The sequence below is a fragment of the Stegostoma tigrinum genome, chromosome 10, assembly GCF_030684315.1.
Source record: "Stegostoma tigrinum isolate sSteTig4 chromosome 10, sSteTig4.hap1, whole genome shotgun sequence".
Lineage (NCBI taxonomy): Eukaryota > Metazoa > Chordata > Chondrichthyes > Orectolobiformes > Stegostomatidae > Stegostoma > Stegostoma tigrinum.
Window position 1 is genome coordinate 72,435,860 of NC_081363.1, and position 18,610 is coordinate 72,454,469.

At 41.4% G+C, this 18,610-nt stretch overlaps 1 protein-coding gene across 1 annotated transcript in view; it reads left to right on the plus strand.

Annotated features, from left to right (window-relative positions):
* The window catches only part of dcaf5 (ddb1 and cul4 associated factor 5), an 86,050-nt gene that overhangs the window by 57,399 nt on the left and 10,041 nt on the right, over nucleotides 1-18,610 (plus strand). The window contains exons 7-8 of the mRNA XM_048537916.2: nucleotides 4,399-4,465; nucleotides 10,353-10,480. Coding sequence (XP_048393873.2) covers nucleotides 4,399-4,465; nucleotides 10,353-10,480 — 195 coding nt within the window. The remainder of the gene's footprint in view (nucleotides 1-4,398; nucleotides 4,466-10,352; nucleotides 10,481-18,610) is intronic.

Genomic DNA, 18,610 nt, shown 5'->3' on the forward strand with positions numbered 1-18,610 from the left:
CACTTTTCTACTTCTGTGTTCATATTCATGTCTCGTGTGTTTAAATTAATTTCAAAGATTACCTCAACTTTTGTGATGTTTTATGGCTGAAAGCTTTTTTAAAAGTAAATTTTACAACCAGTCAAAAGTCTGTTCCCTGAAACACAGGACAACTTGAGCCATAGTTATTGCTACTGTTTTTAGCCAGACATGAGTTGACAGTAAAGTGGACAGAACATGAAGAGTGAATTGTATAGTTTTGTGGCATTCTGTTCACAATACACCATATTAAAGCAATACTGCAGTTTAAAATAAGCTTGAAATTTGAAACAGGAAACACTCAACAGGTTGTTAATTTTTGATTGTTTTATTACTGCTTTTCAGACTGCAAGTTATTATTGCCATTAATCAAATGATGTCCCTCTGTTTTACATCTCTATGAAGTACCTTAGGCTGTTTCTTCTGTCTTAAAGGTTACACTGCATTTGGTCGTTTTGTGATGTTCCTGCCTTTAAAATGGAAATTGTAAGCTGTTGACTGTACAAGTGGTAAAACAACAGTTGAATATGCTTTAATGTAGGGCGTTTTATTGATGAGGACTAAACAAAATACTTTTAATCCACAATCTTTTTGAGCCTGCTTCTTTTTAAACAGAAGGATAGTATACTCTGAATTTACCAGAGTTACAACACTGCTCGAAATAGTGTTTGATTCACTGTTATTTCTGCTCCAGGTAAAAGTAGATGAAAAGTTAAAAGCTTTTCACTCCATTGGTAATGAATTGAGATTGCTTCCCTTATTTGGGGCTGTTTGTAAATTGTTGTAAAGTTTGTCTGCAAACGTGGTACCAATTTCAAGTTTTACATTTAGTCTCATTCACCGAAGGTTTGGTTTTCTCTATCAATATGTGCTAGTAGAGAATGTCCAGTCAAATTTTGAGGATCTGATTGCTGAACCTGCTGAAATTTCCTGCTAATTCACCAGTTATTTTTCATTATTGTTGATAAGAGTCCAAGATGACATAGGCAAAAAAATCCTGATGTAATTACTTTGTAGACAGTCTAGAAACAAAGGACTACAGCATCAACAATCCATAAGGGGTGAAGAGAAAGTAGCTGGGGAAGCTGTTCTCTCTATATTGTCGAGGTTCACGAGATAATTGTTTAAATAAACATTTTCAAAAGGGAAAAACCAAGCAGAAAATGCATTTTGTATATTAATGCATCACCTTTTTGTATGAGTATCCCACAACTTTTTGTAGAGGTGTAATCAGACATAACAAGGAAGGCACACCTAGATTGAGTAGCTAAAAGTTTGCTGACAAATGTGGGTTTTCAAAAGGGTCTTAAAGGCCTTGGTAAGGCAGCAAGCTCTGGGAAAGGAGATGGGACTTAAGCAGAGATGGTGCGACCATTATTGGTAGTGGTTAGGGTTGATGTGGACCATTCCTTTTAACAGTTTCGGAGGAGACAAAATTTTCAGTGAGTTTAAGGGGTGAAACTATGAAGAGATTGTGTTCAGTCGTGAGAATTTTAAATTGAAGGTGTCAGATCTGATGGATAGGAAGAGAGTAGCCGATATAAGCTTTGGTTTCTTAGCGAAACTAGAGAAAATTAAAAATGGGAATCTAGGAAATGACAGAATTTGAACAAATATTTTGTACCCACCCTCAACAGTAGAATATACAGCACAGCACAAGAAGAAAAACATGAGCCAAGGAGGAGTGAGAACTCTGGGCACGGTTTAGCAATAAGGGGCTTCCTATTGAGAAGATGAGGTGGAATTTCATTTGAAACTTGTTAGTCTTTTCCAGAGAGCACTTGAGGCTAGGACATTGATGTGCCTTACACAGCATCAAAAATAACCAATGATCAACAAGGAAGGGTATTGGAGGTCAGACTGGAAAGCAGAGTTGAAGTCACCACATGATTAAGCCATGACTTTTTTGAAAGAGCATGTATGATGGGCTGAATGGTCTACTCCTTTTATTTGTAATGATCTTAGGATCTTTGCTTAGAATGCCAAGTGCAGGTGTGTGAATTGGTGATAAGTATGTAGCTGAGACAGAAAATATGCCATAACTAGCGTTATAACACAAAAGTGACCATTTTCAAATCCTTCCATTTAAAAGTGTGGGTTAATAGACTAATACAGGGTGAAAAATGAAATTCAGTATTGTCAACAGTTAAGCAATGCCCTACCTTTTTTAAAATGTTAAGGTACAGTAAATCATAATGAATCTATAGAATACATTTGAAGACACTCCTGGTTTCTCAGGTTCTTATTTAATCTGTGGTTTGGAGACAATAAGGGTGACAAATGCTGGAAACCAGCCTCTCTCGGTGTGAGGCTAGAAAAGCACAGCAGGTCAGACAGCATTCAAGGAGCAGGTGAGCCAATGTTTCAGGCCTAATCCTGAGGAAGGGTTTTGGTTCAAAACATTGACGTGACTGCTCCTCAGATGCTCTCTGACCTGTTGTGCTTTTCCAGCCTCTCACCTGTAGACTCTTACTTAATCTGTACCTTTTACATCAGTGCTTTCCAAAATATTTGCCGTATTTTACATATGCACGTACACTGAATTACCTCCTGTTACTGTTATGAACATCATTACATGCTGATTGTAGCAGAAAATGGCAGGGATAACCAATTGTCTCCTGTTATCTACGTTTCTTAATGTATGGCTAACTAGAAATGTTTGTGCTTCAGTTGTGCAAAACTCTTCCTACAGAAAGTTATGTTATGTGGTATCGTAACCAAATTTAAACTTTGGTTTGTGGCCTCATCACCTTTTCATCTGATCTCAGCTTAAAATAAGGATGAACCTCAGTACTTGGATGGAAGAAACTGGTTTGTGATTTTGTTTAGTCACCTACCACTGAGCATGTTCTGTCAGGATCCATGTGATCCAAACATTAGGATTTCCTGAAAATTTAATTAGTTTCATTTAAAACTTTCTGTTTAAATTTCACTGCACAATACTCATCGCAGTGGTAAAAATGGCACTATAACTGTAATTCTGATCTTGTTTTCTTCTTAACAAACAACTCCAGCAACGGCTTTGGCAAGGAACATAGGAACAAGAGTCGGCCTTTCAACCTATTGAGCCTATTCAATGCAGTCATGGCTAATTGAGTACTTTGGTGTCTTTTACCCATCCCAGTAGTTCTGTATGTCACTGGTAATCAGAAATATATCAATGTCAGAGTGTGTCAACCTCAAAGACTGAACTTCCACAGCCCTCGATGGTAGGGAATTCCGAAGTTTCACAACCCTGGAATAAAATTATTTCTCTATGTCAAACTTAAACGGCATCCCGTTTGTTTTTAAAATTGTGGGCCCTGGTCTAGACTCCCAAACCAGGGGAAATGTCTTACCTGCATCTGCCCTGTCTCTCCCTTTTTAATTAATTTTCAATGTTTCAATTAATTTTCAAAGTTTCAATGAAATCATATGTCATTCTTTGAAACTCTAGAGAACACGAGCCCAGTTTCATGGGACAGCCCCATCATCTGGGAGCAAGCCTTTGTTGCACTTTACCTCGGGCTACAATCTCTTTCCTGAGATACAATAACCGCACACAGTACTCAAAGTCTAACCTAGCTCCTACATAATAGAACAAAAACTCCACTATGCCTACGCTTAAATTCCTTTGCAATAAATGCCAACATTTCCATTAGCCTTCCTAATGTCTTGCTGCACCTGCATGTTCACCTTCAGTCACTGTACAAGGGCACCTGGGGCCGTCTAAACATCTACACTTCGCAACTTGTTTGATTCAAGTTTCATGTCTTTGTTTTGGCTGTAGAGTGAACTTAATTGCTTTTATATACTGAAAAGCCCATTTGTGACAGTTTACTGATTTGGAAAGCTAGTTCTGTAAATCACATGTATACCTTTTGCAGGTTCAAACATCAGGTTTGGAATGAGGTGACAAGGGCTTTGTAGAATTCATAATTGGTTAAGGCAATGTATTGGTTTTAATGGTGCATAACTTTTGAACTAACTTGACTTCTAGTTTAAGACTAATACTGCTGCTGTTTGTGTTAGTGATGAGAAAACTACAGAGCTGAGTCAATAACATTTCCATGTTTTGTATAGTATTGATCTTTGACCAATGAAAGCAGTTTAATTGTTTCAATTGTGAAACTTTCTCCTAAAAAAATGAGTAGCCAACAATATATATTTATAAAAATAAAAGGCCAAGGAAACCATAAAATGCTTTCTTAAGGGGTGTAATAGAATTTAAGTTACATAAATTGTAAGCTGCAGAAACAGGCCTCTTGGCCTATCTAGTCTGTTATGTGTCCTCTTGGATTTATCTACATTGAAGTTTCTTTGTGATTTAACTTTCCTATCTGCAAGTTTTCTAAACTTAACCTTTACAAGATAAGCAATCTGCTGTTTCTTTTGTTACAGTTTGTTCTGTCTGGTTCAGATGACTTTAATCTGTACATGTGGCGCATACCTTCCAGTTTGGAGACAGGTGAGTTATAAATTAACCTTCTGTGATTTACTCTGATTCTTTTTAATCTCATTTTGTGGAATATAAAGAATATATGATAGCTGTTTTGGAAGAGAAACTCTGGCTGATATTTGTGTAGACATTTTTTCCAAATGCATAATGACTGGAATGAATTTGCTTTTCTTTGTCAAACTTGACTGTGAAGTTTTGTTTTAGTGCAAGCCTGGGCTAATGAGATGAGTGTCCTTGATCTTCCAACTGTAAAGGCCTTCTTGAAGTGGATTTAATCAGTCTTCTAGTGATGGTGTACAAAACTTTACATTGTTTAACCTTACCTTTAGTAGTCTCATTCAAGCAATGGGAAATTTTAACAAATATCTCTAGTCCTTGACAGCAGCTCTGAATTTCAAATTGGAAAATGTTTCTCCACCATTTTGGGTAAGGAAAAGTTAATTTATTGAATGTGGGGATTTTTTTCCCTTCTCTAGCCTATTTAAATCTCCTTGCTCCACTCCTCCTCACAAAGCAAAATGTGTTAAGTATTCTGAAAAGAGCTCCATTGTAGAAGCTATACCCGAGTTGACTGCAGAACCTGAACTAATTTAGGAGAGCCAAACAACTTCATAATCAACTTGAAGCAAGAAATAGAATGCAAATATTGGAATTCAAATAATACATAGCAAATGTTCAGAGTTAGCCCTCAGGTATATCTTACAATTCTCTTACAAGACACAGAACACTGGAGAAACTCAGCAGGTCTGGCAGCATCAGTGGAGAGAGAGAACCAGAGTTGACCGAGGAAGTTTCTACAGCGTTTTTTGTTTTCGATTTCCAGCATCTGTAGTATTTTGCCTTTATGCATTTCTGATTAGATGGTTCTTCTGAAGATAAACTGGAATAAAAGGCAGACTAAAAATGTTTTAATTATCATAAAAATGTTCATAAATAAATGAAAACTGTCAAAAATGTATTTCAGTGAATTCTGAGTAGCCTGTTGTTATCCTGTCTAACAATTGACATGCAACAACAGCAAACATGGAAATTGCTGGGAAAGCTCAGCAGGTCTGGCATTGCTTGTGGAGAGAAAGCAAACTTTTGGGTCTAGTGACCCTTTTTCGGAACTCTTTTACAATTTCTGTTTTTGTTCCTGATTTTCAGCATCTGCAGTTCTTTGGGTTTTGTTTTTAGAATTTGTATGTATTCCAGACAATGTAAATTTGACACCCTGATGGATAACGGCGAAGGCTGTCGCCTAAATAAGTGTAGCTACTAGCTTGGTGATCACCACTGATTACATCTATCAGCTTTTTAACCTACTTTTCTATTCAACCTGTTCAGAGATGTTGTTACACACCTCTGGAGTAGGTGAGACTTTAACCCAGGTGTTTTGGTCCCAGGGTAGGGTTACTACAGTTGCACCACAAGTGTCCCTTCTATCAGCTTTTTAATGTGCATCCTTTAATATAAATATTGGTGTACCAATTAAGCCTTGCCTCAATGGCTGTTGATTGTGTGTCCAAGTCCCATGCCAGGCATTTAAGTAGATCATTCAGCCCCACATGCCATTTGCAGGTACTTAGAAGGTGCTACATTTCAGATGAGTTGTTAGTTCCAAGAGTCCTCTGTTGTTTATCTAGTATTGTGATGTGGTGGGACATTGCTGCACATAGTTTGACATTTCCTGCATAACAACAGACTCATTGTTCTGAGATCATTGAAAGGTGCACGATGCCAGCAATTTATTTTTCTGTTTCATTGCATCATTTCAATAGGTTTGATACTTCCCATTTTCCCCACGTAGAAAAAGAAATATGGGGATATCCGGAAAAGCTGTTTTCAATGATTATAAAATAATTACAATCCTGATGACGAACAATTCTAAAGAAGTATTTAATACTGTAATACCATGGTTATCTGATAGCAGTCTGTATACTTCCTTGATGTTTTTAAACACTGATTTAAGTTGTGGTAAATTCAAGACATCGTCAACAATTGCTGTCTAGATATTTTGAGCTTTCAGATCTCTCACTGGAACGTGTCTTGCTTGCTTTTAACTGCAATGGTAACTTCTGCCAATGGCAGTGCCGTATGACTATTGAGTTTGTATTTGGTTCTTGCCAGTGATGTGAACACTTAGTTTTCTTATTGTATTTGTTTCAGATGTGCACTGGGAGAAGCCTTTAGTGCATTACAGGCATGTTTGATGTAGGAAAGGCCATGACACTTGAAGTATCAGTTCGCAGCAACTGACTATATTAGATTATACCTTGTGGACTTTTGAGCATTAGCTTTTTGACATCTATTATTTTACAGGTGATTATCACTATAATTTTAAATACCAGCTGGTAAGAAAAATTGGTAATTGGATACTTTTTGCTCAAGCCTAGCATTCCATAATGTGACTGGAGTATAGTGTTTCACCTGCCCTCTGGTTGAACTAGATTGTGAAGGTGTGAAAAAAAGGTGTTGTTGTCAGGAAACAATGTTATTAATGTGTAAATCATCCAGTCCCTTCAGAGGCTTGAGGTACATCATGAATTCTGAATCTCCAGAATGTACTGATTGATTTTACGACATTTCATTGTTTGCTTTGCACCAAAGGTATGTCACCCACATCCTCACCTGTTTATTTTTAAGAATTTGCTGGATTTGCATGTCAGTTGCCTATTAAACTCATCATGGAGAGTAAACTGTGGTGGTTAAGAAAGCAACTGCCAATTTTCTGAAGAAGGGTCGAGACCCGAAACATCAGATTTCCTGCTCCTGCTGTGTTCATCCAGCTGTGCACCTTGCTATCTCAGATTCTCCAGCATCTGCAGTTTCTACTATCTCTGCCCATTTGGTGATCTTTGTAATGTGATGGAATTAAGTTACAGTTTAAACTTTGGGCATTCTTCAGGTTCTAAATTGTCAGTATATGTTTCTTTTTTTCTCTTTATATTTTTATGCAATCTTAATCTAATCTTTCTTTCCCTCCGTTTTCCTCTTCTACCTGATTTGCTTGTTAATTTACCCTCTTCTTGGTTGTTCCTCTGGATCATACTTGATCCTGAAGTTGCATCAGTTAAGGAGATGCTCCTGCAGCAAATTATGTTGCAGAATATTGAAAACTAAGCTGAAGGGTCCAGAATAAGCAGTTCCTTGGATAATTCTCAAGTTGTCCACCTGCATCAAGATCTGGCCTATTCTATTTGAATTCTCTCTCGTGGCCTTTGAACAAATTAGAATGATACACAGTGCCAATAAATTAAGCATCTTGCGTAGAGATGTGTTTTCTCCCAACCTTGTCCAATACTAATTTCCCACAGGTATAATGGAATTGTTTATGTAGACTTGTCAATCTGTAATGATGTTTTACTGCTAATAGGGTTATTATGACCTAATTGTCTGAATAGCCGCAATCATATAGACTGCAGCATCCTCCAGACAGCTCTATCGTAGTGGAGTAAAACTGGGGAAAGATAGAACAAACTCCCTTTGGATGACACTTGCAGTCTTAAGTTTTAAAGGTCCAGTTTGAACGTTATTGATCGCTAGGGTAAGTGGATAGGATGGAAGATGGTGGCTGTGTAAGATAAATGGATAGGATGCAAGAGCCTAGGTTTGGGTAAATGCTTTAATGTTACTCAAAGTCATAAGATCTGCAGTGGGCCCTGGGAGCAAGGGAATTGCCCACGGGAAGTTCACAGTTCTCATGCAGTTCCCCCAAAGGTCAGCACATGTGGACATCAGTGGGGTCACAGTGTACAGCTCTGGTAGTGCTTCTGGTTTCTCTATGATCCAGAGGATTTAAGATTTAGCCCTATGTCACCATTGGCAAGGTGGTGTATTTACAGTGCAACAAATTTCCTAGACCGGTTCTGTTGTAAGTGTACATACAAAAATTCATATTATAAATTTAAGGATGTCATTATGACAAGAGCATGGAATTAAATCTCTAACCTGATCCTATTAATGATTGAGTAAAATTTTCCCATTTTCTTCTCCATTTATTCATCTTTTTTTAAAAAACATTAGCCTAGAAATATTATAATCTATTACTGCTTGAAAGAAAGGTGCTTAAGGGAGTATGCCTTTTCTCACAAACAGTATGAATTCTGTATTCATGTTGATTGACAAAATGAAATGAAAACGTTGCTTCTTTGGCTTGTGAATGAATAGCACCACAAAATGGAGGGATGTAGATTTACTTCTTCCTGTCACTTTCTCTACTTCTCTCTTTACAGTCATGTTGCTCTGGGAAAGTGACTCAGATGTCAGAGGGATGGGTAGAGAAGTCTAAGCAAAAGTGTTTTGTGGTGATTTGTTGGAAAATAGCAGTATTTGTATCCTTTGGATGGTATAAATAAATTTTGGTGTGCTTTGTATGATAAAGAAAACACCCAAAATTGCTGTTATAAGGTTCCTGTGATTTTATATTTTCCTCCCCAGGAAACAATCTTTTGTGATCTCTTTTGGATGACATTACTAATTTGTAACAAATTTTGATAGACTTTGGTGTGAATTTGTGCCTGTCAGTAACTGCCCAGGCTCGTTTTATGCAGAAATCGGTGGAAATTGACAGATTGAGTTTACTGTGAGCTCAAAATAAGCACGTGGAGCTAAAATTAGGACATGAATCTAATGGGCCTTCACCCATCTTAACAGGAGCACCTTTAAAATGGAATACAACATCTTGTTGCATCCTAGTCATGACATTGTTTGAGGTCCTCATGTTAGTGTACCAAACAACTGCCTAAAGAAGGACCCCAGCTGTTTGCCATATGCGATAACAAAATAGGCATTCCCTGTGGCATTCTTGGTCAGAACTGGGAGGACCTTGCTTTGTGGAGCATTACGTTAACTTTGACTTGACTTTTGTGGAGGCAGGAAGAGCAACAATGTCTCTGTCTAGGTTTACAGATCTAGCCTGGGTTGTTGCTGCTCCTGGTATCCTCCCAGAAGGATCCAACTTCAACTTCAGAGGCCAGTTGCTCTAGGACATGCAGAATTCAGCCACGTCTCATCCTTCAGATGGTCTGGGACTCTCGCCGAGAGAGCTAAACTGCCAGTCTACATTCTGCTCAGCAGCCATAAAAATGTTTACTTGTGGTAGATGTGCATAATATTGTATATTGTTGATTTGATTAATTATTGTCATATGTACCTAGGTATAGTGAAAAGTTTTGTGTGCAGTACAGGCAGATCATAACACACAAAGATCATAGGGTGACTAAATAGAGTGAGGAATACAAAGTTATGGCTGCAAAGAAGGCGCACAAGAAGCAAAATCCACATTGGCTTTGAAATTTGACAGGTCTATTCAGAAGTCTAATAACAGCAGGGAAGAAGCCGTTCTTGCAAGTAGGTTTAAGGGAACATTGTTAGAATTTTAGCAGACTTAGAATTGAGGTTTAAAAGTGCAGAGCCATTGTAAGAAATGTGCGACTGAGATTTGCTGTAGAGAGCTCACAAAGGGTTGCCCTGCACTGTCTTGCACATTGTTTATGAATATAAATTGTTTTCTAACATTAACCGTGCAGCAAGAAAGTTACTGTGCCACTTTGCTTTTAGAATGTTGGGAGTCATGGAGGGAGAGGATAGTTAGCTTTTAGGAATCTTGTCAGCAAGAAGAATGAAGATTTAATTGTAGATTTGAATATAGTCTCCAAGTAACTGATTGAACCTCTGAGCAGTTGAATAAGCTCAACTTTCTTTTTTCATTGCATTATTGAATACAGCAGTGCACCTCAGTAATTTTGACAAAGTATATGATGGTTGGCATTCCAAATTATTTTGGTTGACTGATATAGACCAAATATGTGAATGACTATGCTCAGGAGTCTAATGTGTCAAAAATAATGACATTTACAACTGTTTAAAGTCAAGATGATATCTATCTATTCTTCTGCTGTAAACTTTCTTGCAGGAGGCCCTGCCAGAATTGTGAATGGTGCTTTTATGGTGCTGAAGGGCCATCGTTCCATTGTCAATCAAGTGCGCTTTAATCCTCATTCATACATGATCTGTTCATCAGGAGTGGAAAAGGTTATCAAGGTATGTTGTATGATGAGTCAGAGTTTGCTATTGATCAAATTAGATTTCAGCTACTTGACCATGTATGTGAGCTGAATCGTAAACTGAGATTACATTATTGAAAATTCCATAACCATTTAAATATAGCTGGTAATGTAGACAGTAAACTTCATTTATACAGGAACATGGCTCATTCTAGGTAACTATACTTCTATTTTACGCCTCGATTTAAAGTTCTGAGTTCCAGACTAATCTGTATGTATATCATAAGTTTATTCCTACATTAATTTGTTTTAATCTTTGCGCAGTTTTAAATATGTCTTTAGAGCATGTCTTTAGGGTCTAACCACATAACTATTTTGACTATTCGTGGTGTCTGCAGTATGTGATTTTGGACTTAATGCTTGGTTTTAAATGAAATAGTCCTGAGATTGCCTGTGAAATCAACTAATTGATCTTTCCTATACTTCAAAATAATTAATAGGAAAGATTCATTGCAGGAGAACTGCCTCTTCAGCATGTTGCTGATTGCCCTTGGAATTGTTTATATTGGCATCTTCTTTGGGCTCTCCCAGTGGTTTTTTTTCCTCTTGTCTACAAAAAACTCCAATTTTTATTGCTTTGTGTTAGAAGAGCAGTTAAAATTGGTATTTGGTCTCCATTGTCTAATGCGGTATTCAGTGGCTGATCTCAAAATGTATTTCCTGCTTTGAGAAATGCTGAGGTATTAAACCTGAGACCTGGGGATATTTTGTAACATCAGCATTTTCACATGGTGGTGCACTACAGGCAGTCTCAGGTTCTGTTCTGGAATGCATTTGCATGTTGATTTGTACTCAAGCCAGAACACAATGCAGGAAAATGTAAAGGAGCCATGTTTAAGTACAGGAAATGTTCATATCTCAGGTCTTTGATATTACACCCCTGGATGATGGCGTTTTTATGCTGTAAGGGGGTGGGTGACCCTCGTATCTGTAGTGAGCCACTCTCCCTCCTTGGCATTATGGCTGCTATTCGTATCTTCTTCATGTCCCACCTTAAGACCATTTTTCTGGCTTACACAGCTTCATTTGAATGTATTTCGTATGATGGAAGTTGTAAATTTACTTCCACATCCACAAAAGGACATAGAGGTGGAACCATTGTGTGTTACAATGACAGGATCTGATTGAGGCAGGAATTTGAGAGCCATTTTTAAATGCATTTCAAAAACCTGTTAACAGGCCTTGCAACTTGACTCCTTAGCACCTGGCTTTCGGCATATGAGGGCTGTTTTAGTTCCAGATTGGGTCAGGGGGTGTATGGTGGTGAATATTTACTCTCATTTGGGAAGCATCTACTGGACTGTGCGCAGAAAGAATATAGTGTTTTTGTTGAAATCTTGCTCTGTCGCCACTAATGTTTTGTTGGCAAAAAGGGCATTTAAATTGGCAGGAGGATGGTGTGTTGGACTCTCTCACCCTCCTGCTTCCATGTTGATGTAGATTCCCAGCTGGGAAGGCATGTAGATGACTTTTCTGCTCCCTGCTAATTGAGGATCTTTTGTGGTTGATGAATACTGAAGTGAAAGTGGCGATGGCTTAGTATTGTAGCGAGACTATTAATCCAGAAATTCGGGTAATGTTCTGAGTCTGGCCTATATGTGACTCCAGATACACACAAATGTAGCTAACTCTCAACCACCTTCTGAAAAGGGCAAACAAGTCACTCATGTCAAACGCTTCCTTACAAAAACTGTATGAAACCAGATGGGCCACCCAGCATAGACCTGAGCATCTGAAACAACAAGTCAAAGCAGCTCTGTCAACCCTGCACAGTCCTCCTTACTATCATTAGGAGGCTGGTGAAAAAATTGGAACAACTGTCTTACACTACTCAACCAACTTCCTGACATCATTATTCTCATGCAGCCAAGCCTTATAAACAGTGACCCAGACATCACCAACCTTGAATATGCCCTGCCCCACTAGCAGGACTGATCCAGCAGACATGACAGCACAGTGATATACAGTCAGGAAGGAGTTATCCTGGGAGTCCTGACCTTTGACTCTGGACCCCATGAAATCTCATGGCATCACATTAAACATGGGCAAGGAAACCTCCTGCTGATGACCATGTATTATTCTCCTTCAGCTGATGACCCTGTGCTCCTCTATATTGAACAACACCTGGAGGGAGCACTGAAGGTAGAGAGGGCGAAGAGTTTACTCTAAGTAGGGAATTTCAGTCTCCATAAGCAAAAATTTCTCGGCAGCAGTACTACAGATCAAGCTGGTTGGGTCCTGAAGGACATTGCTGTAGATCTAGTTTGACAGCAGGTGATGAGGGAACCAGCAATAGGAGAACACACTTGATCTCCCTCTTGCCACAGATGTATCTGTCCATGACAGTATTGGTAAGAGTGACCAATGTACAGACCTTATGAAGTCCTACCTTTGCGTGGATTGTACCCCACAACATGATGTAAGGTATTATCACTGTGCTACGTGGGACAGACATGAAACAGATCTAGCTACTTAAGACTAGGCATCTGTAAGGCACTCTGAGCCATCAACAGCAGCAGAATTATACTCCATCACAATCTGTAACCTCACGGCCCAGCATATTCCCCAACTCAAACATTACCGTCAAGCCTGGTTCAGTGGAGAATGCAGAGTGGCATGCCAGGAGCAGCACCAGGTATAACCTAGTGAAGCCACCAAACAGGATGACTTGCATGTTAAGCAGCAAGTGATAGACAGAGCTAAAAGATCCTGCAACCAATGGATCTGATCTAACCTCTGCAGTCTTGCCACATCTAGTCGTGAATGGTGGTGGACAAGAGGAGGAGGAGGCTCTACAAATCCCCATCCTCAATGATGGAAGAACCCAGCACATCAGTGTAAAAGATATGGCAGAAGCATTTGCAGCAATCTTCAGCCAGAAGTGCCCTGTGGATGATCTATGTTGGCCTCCTCCAGTGGTCCCCAGCGTTACAGATACCAGTCATCAGCCATTTCAATTCACTCCACATGACATCAAGAAATGGTTAGAGGCACTAGATACTGCAACAGCCATGGGCCCTGATAACTTTCTCACAATAGCACTGATAGTGGTTGATACTGACAATAGTACAAGCGGCAGGCTTTGGAGCACAAGTCTTCGGTACTATTTCAGTATAACAGCTCTGGTATCTGCTCAAAAATGTGTAAAGTTACCCTTGTGTTGTGTCCTGTATACAAAAAGCAAGACTAATCCAGCCAAGCCAGTTACTGCCCCATCAAACTGCTCTCAAAATCAGTAAAGTGATCAAAAGTGTCATCAATAGGCTGTCAAGCAGTTCAGCATTAACCTGCTCACTGACACCCAGTTTGGGTTCTGCCAGGGCAACTCAGCTCCTGACCTCTCTGAAGCTTTTGTTCAAACATGGATAAATGAGCTGGATTCCAGAGGTGAGGTGAGAATGACCAACCTTGATGTCAAGGTTGCATTTGATCGAGTAAAGCATCACTTTGTTATTATTCTTTCACAGGCTGAGGTTGTCATTGACTGGGCCAGCAGTTATTGACCATCACTAATTCCCCAGAGGATTGTTGAGAGTCAACCACATTGCTATGGGTCTGGAGTCACATGTAGGCCAGCACTGTTAGGGATGGCTGTTTCCTTCCCTGAAGAGCATGGGTGAACCAGATGGGTTTTTCTAACAGATGGATTTATGATCATCATTAGGCTCATAATTCCATATTTTTATTGAATTCAAATTCCACTATGCTGTGGTGGGATACAAACCTGGGCCCCCAAATCAAAGATTAATAATCTAGTGATAATACCACAAGATTATTACCACCTCTGAACCAATGATCAAAGATTGACTCTTTGTTTATGGGTCCCAAATGAACTCGAGGAACTAAACCTTTTTGAGCCACACTAGCTTGTTCTTATAGAACTAAAATATTAGTTACAGGATGACTTAGGAAGTGATGACAATGCCACATAGCTCAGACAACAAAACTTTCACTGAGTTTCATAGTGGCATTGTATAAACATGCTATTGCAGGAATGGTCTGTGACTTGTGGAATCCATTTAACTTGACTTCTTTTCCAAGATCTTTCGTCGTCGATCCCTCATGAACCTTAAAAGATTGACTGGCTGTAGTGTGGGTGTGATTGGTTGGCACAGTAGTTTAGAATTCTGCTACTTGACCATTTGGAATGGGTTTGAATCCACTGAACCAGTTGGGAAATCTGCTACAGAAAATCAGTTAATTATAGTTGTTCGCCGACATTACTGATAAAGCTGGCATTGAGTTATAAATAAAAACCAAAAGAACTGCGGATGCAATAAATCAGAAACAAAACAGAAATTGCTGGAAAAGCTGAGCAGGTCTAGCAGCATTTTTGAAGAGAAATCAGTCAACATTTTGGGTCTGGTGACCCTTCCTTAGAACTGAAACATCAAACGTTTTTACTCAGTGGATTAGAGCATTTTGGAATGTGTCATTTCAGGTCCTCAATACTTGTGTTTTTGTTATAAATCCAACTTGAATCCACAAAGTTGGCTGACATATTTTGTAACAAATGATAGATTTTAGATTCTAACTGTCCATTGTGTAAGGAGATAGCAAGAACTGCAGATGCTGGAGTCCGAGTCGATACAATGTGGAGCTGGAGGAATACAGTAGTTCAGACAGCATCAGAGGAGCAGGACAGTCAACGTTTTAGGCCTAGACCCCCCTCCAGAACTGGGGAGGGGGAAGGGAGCTTGGAAATAAATAGAAGGAAGAGGTTGGGGCTGGGGGAAGGTAGATGGGTTGGCGAAAGGTGGATGCAGGTAGGGGTAGTGGGAATTGGTCAGTGGAATGGTCGAGTGGATAGGTGGGGCAGGAGATGGACAGGTCAAGGAGGTGGGGATTAGAGAGAGAATTGAGGCTGGGGTGGGGAGGTTTAGAAACTGGTGAATTCTACGTTTAGGCCATCGGACTGTAGGTTCCCGAGGTGGAATGTGTAAGGTGTTGCTCCTCCAGTTTGCGTGTGGTGTCATTGTAGCACTGGAAGAGGCCCAGGATGGACAGGTCACCCAGGGAATGGGAGAGAGAGTTAAAATGGTTAGCAACCGGAAGATGATGATTATAGTGTACGGAGCCCAGGTGCTCCTCAAATCTGTCACCAAGTCTACGTTTGGTTCACCACTAGACAGGATACAGCAGACCAGGTTGGAGGATGTACAGGTGAACCCCTGTTGGATATGGAGAGTTTGTCTTGGGCCTTATATGGAGGTGAGAGAGGTGGTGTAGGGGCATGTATAGTTCCTCCTGTGGTTGCAGGGAAAGGTGCCGAGGGAGGTGGGTTTTTTTGGGGCGTGTGCAATGAACAAGGGAGTTGCAGAGCGGTCCCGATGAAAGGCAGATAGGGGTGTGGAGGGAAATATCTCTTGGTTGTGGGGCCAGATTGTAGGTAGCGGAAGTGGAGGAGCATGATTCGCAGGTTGGTGGGGTGATATGTGAGGACCGGGGACTCTGTCTTTATTTTTGTTGGGGGGAGGGGTTTTGAGGGCAGAAATGCGAGAAATGCAGTTGAGGGCACTTTTGGTCAACGGAGGGAGAAATTGCAGTCTTTGAAGTAAGACGACATCTGGGATGTTGTGGGAGTGGAATGCTCCATCTTGGGAGCAGATGATGTGGAGGAATTGGGAATAAGGGATTGCATTCTTGCAGGAGGAAGGGTGAGAAGAGGTGTAGTCCAGGTACCTGTGGGGGTCAGTGGGTTTGAAATAGATGTCGGTGCTGGGACAGTTAGAGGAGATGGAAACGGAGGTCCAGGAAGGGGAGGCATGTATCAGAGATGATCCAAGTGAATTTGAGGTTGGGGTGAAAGGCGTTAGTAAAGTTGATGAAACAAGCTCCTCATGGGAGCATGAGGCAGCGCTGATACAGTCGTCAATGTAGTGGAGGACAAGGTGAGGGATCGTGCAGGTGTAACAGTGAAAGACGGACCACTCTACGTACGCTACGAGGAGGCAGAGATAGCTTGGACCCATACGGGTGCCCATTGCCACCCTTTTGGTTTGTTGGAAGTGGGAGGAGTGAAAGGAAAAGGTGTTGAGGGCAGGGATAAGTTTTGGTTAAGCGGATGAGGATGTTGATGGAGGGGGACTGGTTGGGCCTGCGGGAGAGGAAGAATCAGAGGGCTTTTAGGCCATCTGCTTGGGGGATACAAGTGTACAGGGATTGGATATCCATGGTGAAGATGAGATTTTTAGGGGTGTTAGGGAATTGAAAGTCTTGGAGCAGGTGGATGGTGTCCCGAGCATAGGTGGGAAGGCCCTGGACCAGGTGGTGGGGGTGGGAAAGATAAAGTCGAGGTACACAGAGAAAAGTTCAGTGGGGCAGGAGCAAGCAGAGACAATGGGTCAACCAGGGCAGTCAGGTTTGGGAAGCAGATAGAAATGGGCAGTGCAGAGTTATGGGAATGATGAGTTCAGAGGCTGAGAGCAGGATGTTTCCTAAGGCCGATTAGGAGATGGATTGACTGAGAGACAGTGGTCTGGTGATCGGGGTGAAATTATAATCGAGGAGGTGTCAAAGAGTTGGCCCAGCTTCAATAATGTAGAGGTCGATGCACCATACCATTACTGCACTCCTCTTATCCGCAGGTTTGATGGTGGGTTTGGAGTTGAAATGGAGGGCTGCGTGCTCCGTTGGGGAGAGATTGGAGTGAGAGAGCGGGTTGGAGAGGTTGAGGCGATTGATGTCTCAATGGCACTTGGAGATGAAGAGATTGAGGGAGGGTAGGAGGCCGTGGAGTGGAAGATGGTGTGCGTTGGAGGCGGGAGAAGGGGTCTGTAGAGGATGGGTTAGACTCGTGGTTAAAGAAATAGGCACGGATTCAGCAGGAGAAGAGTTTAACATCCAAATGTGAAGGGGATTCTTTGATGTCTAGGTGTAGGGGAATGAAGGTGAGTCCTTTTGCTGGAGACTGACTGTTCGTCCTCAGTGAAGGGGGTTGGGGGGGGGGTGGTGGAGGCGGTGAAATCCTGGCAGGGTTTGGGGCTCTGTGTAGAGTTAGAGCAGGGAGTGGGGTGGAGACTCTCTCGGGAATGAGTGTGTCTATTGGCGTGGTCACATAGGTGGAAGCAAAAGTGGCATCAGTGGAAATGGCGCTGGCAGCTGAGGAAGTAAGGGGGACAATGTCGGCTGAAGTTACGTCAGCAGCCTCACTGGGAGAAGGCGAACTGACTGCAATGGTTAATGGCTTCGGGCAAATTCAGAGGGAGCTCCTGGATAGGGTTGGGGCCTGCAGTGATGGAGGAGGCCTGTGTTTGGTGGTAAGCAAGTTTGGTGTAATTACAGTCCTTGACGTCCAATAGGGCAGAGAAGAAGGGTTAGTTGAGGATATGGATCCTGCGTAGAATGAAAAACAGAAGAGGTCCCTTGCAGGCCTGAGAGAGAGGCTCTGAGCTGGAGTAAAGTGGATTGTAGTGTGAGGCGACGCCAGCACAAGACTGCGAGCATGGATCTGAGGATCTGCAGATAAAACAGTTTCTGGAGCCTCTGGATGAACTGCAGGTAGCGGTTGTTGTGGTTTGAGCTAAATTGGGATCTCTTGAACGTTGTTTGGAGTCCATTGGGGATGATCCGACTGTGTGGGTAAGTACTGACAAAGGAGATATGGTTGTGGTAATGGGTTTGTTTCAGTGTGTGATCAAAGAGCTTCAGGGCAGAGGAGATCACCGGTGGGTTGCAACATGAGAGATCCATTGAGGTCTTTTCAGGGCAGGAGGACGACAACTTCAAGGTGGGCATTCTTGGAAGAGGCTTGGCAGTGGGGTTATAAATCACTTGCACATTGCAAGAACTGCAGAGCTGGAGTCAGAGGCAGCACGGTGTGAAGCTGGAGGAACACAGCAGGCCAGACAGCATCAGAGGAGCAGGAAAATTGATGTTTTGGGCTTAGACCCTTTATTGGGACTGGGGACAGGGAAGGAAGCTGAGAAAACAATCGAGGGAAGGGGTTGGGGCTGGGGGAAGGTCGGTGGGATGGCGATAGGTGGATGTAGATAGGGGGACTCAGGATTGGTCAGTGGGAAGGGAGGGGTAAATGGGGGAAGGAGATGGACGGGTAGTGTTGGGTGAAGGAGGCGGGGATGAGAGGCAGGATTGGACGTGGGATGAG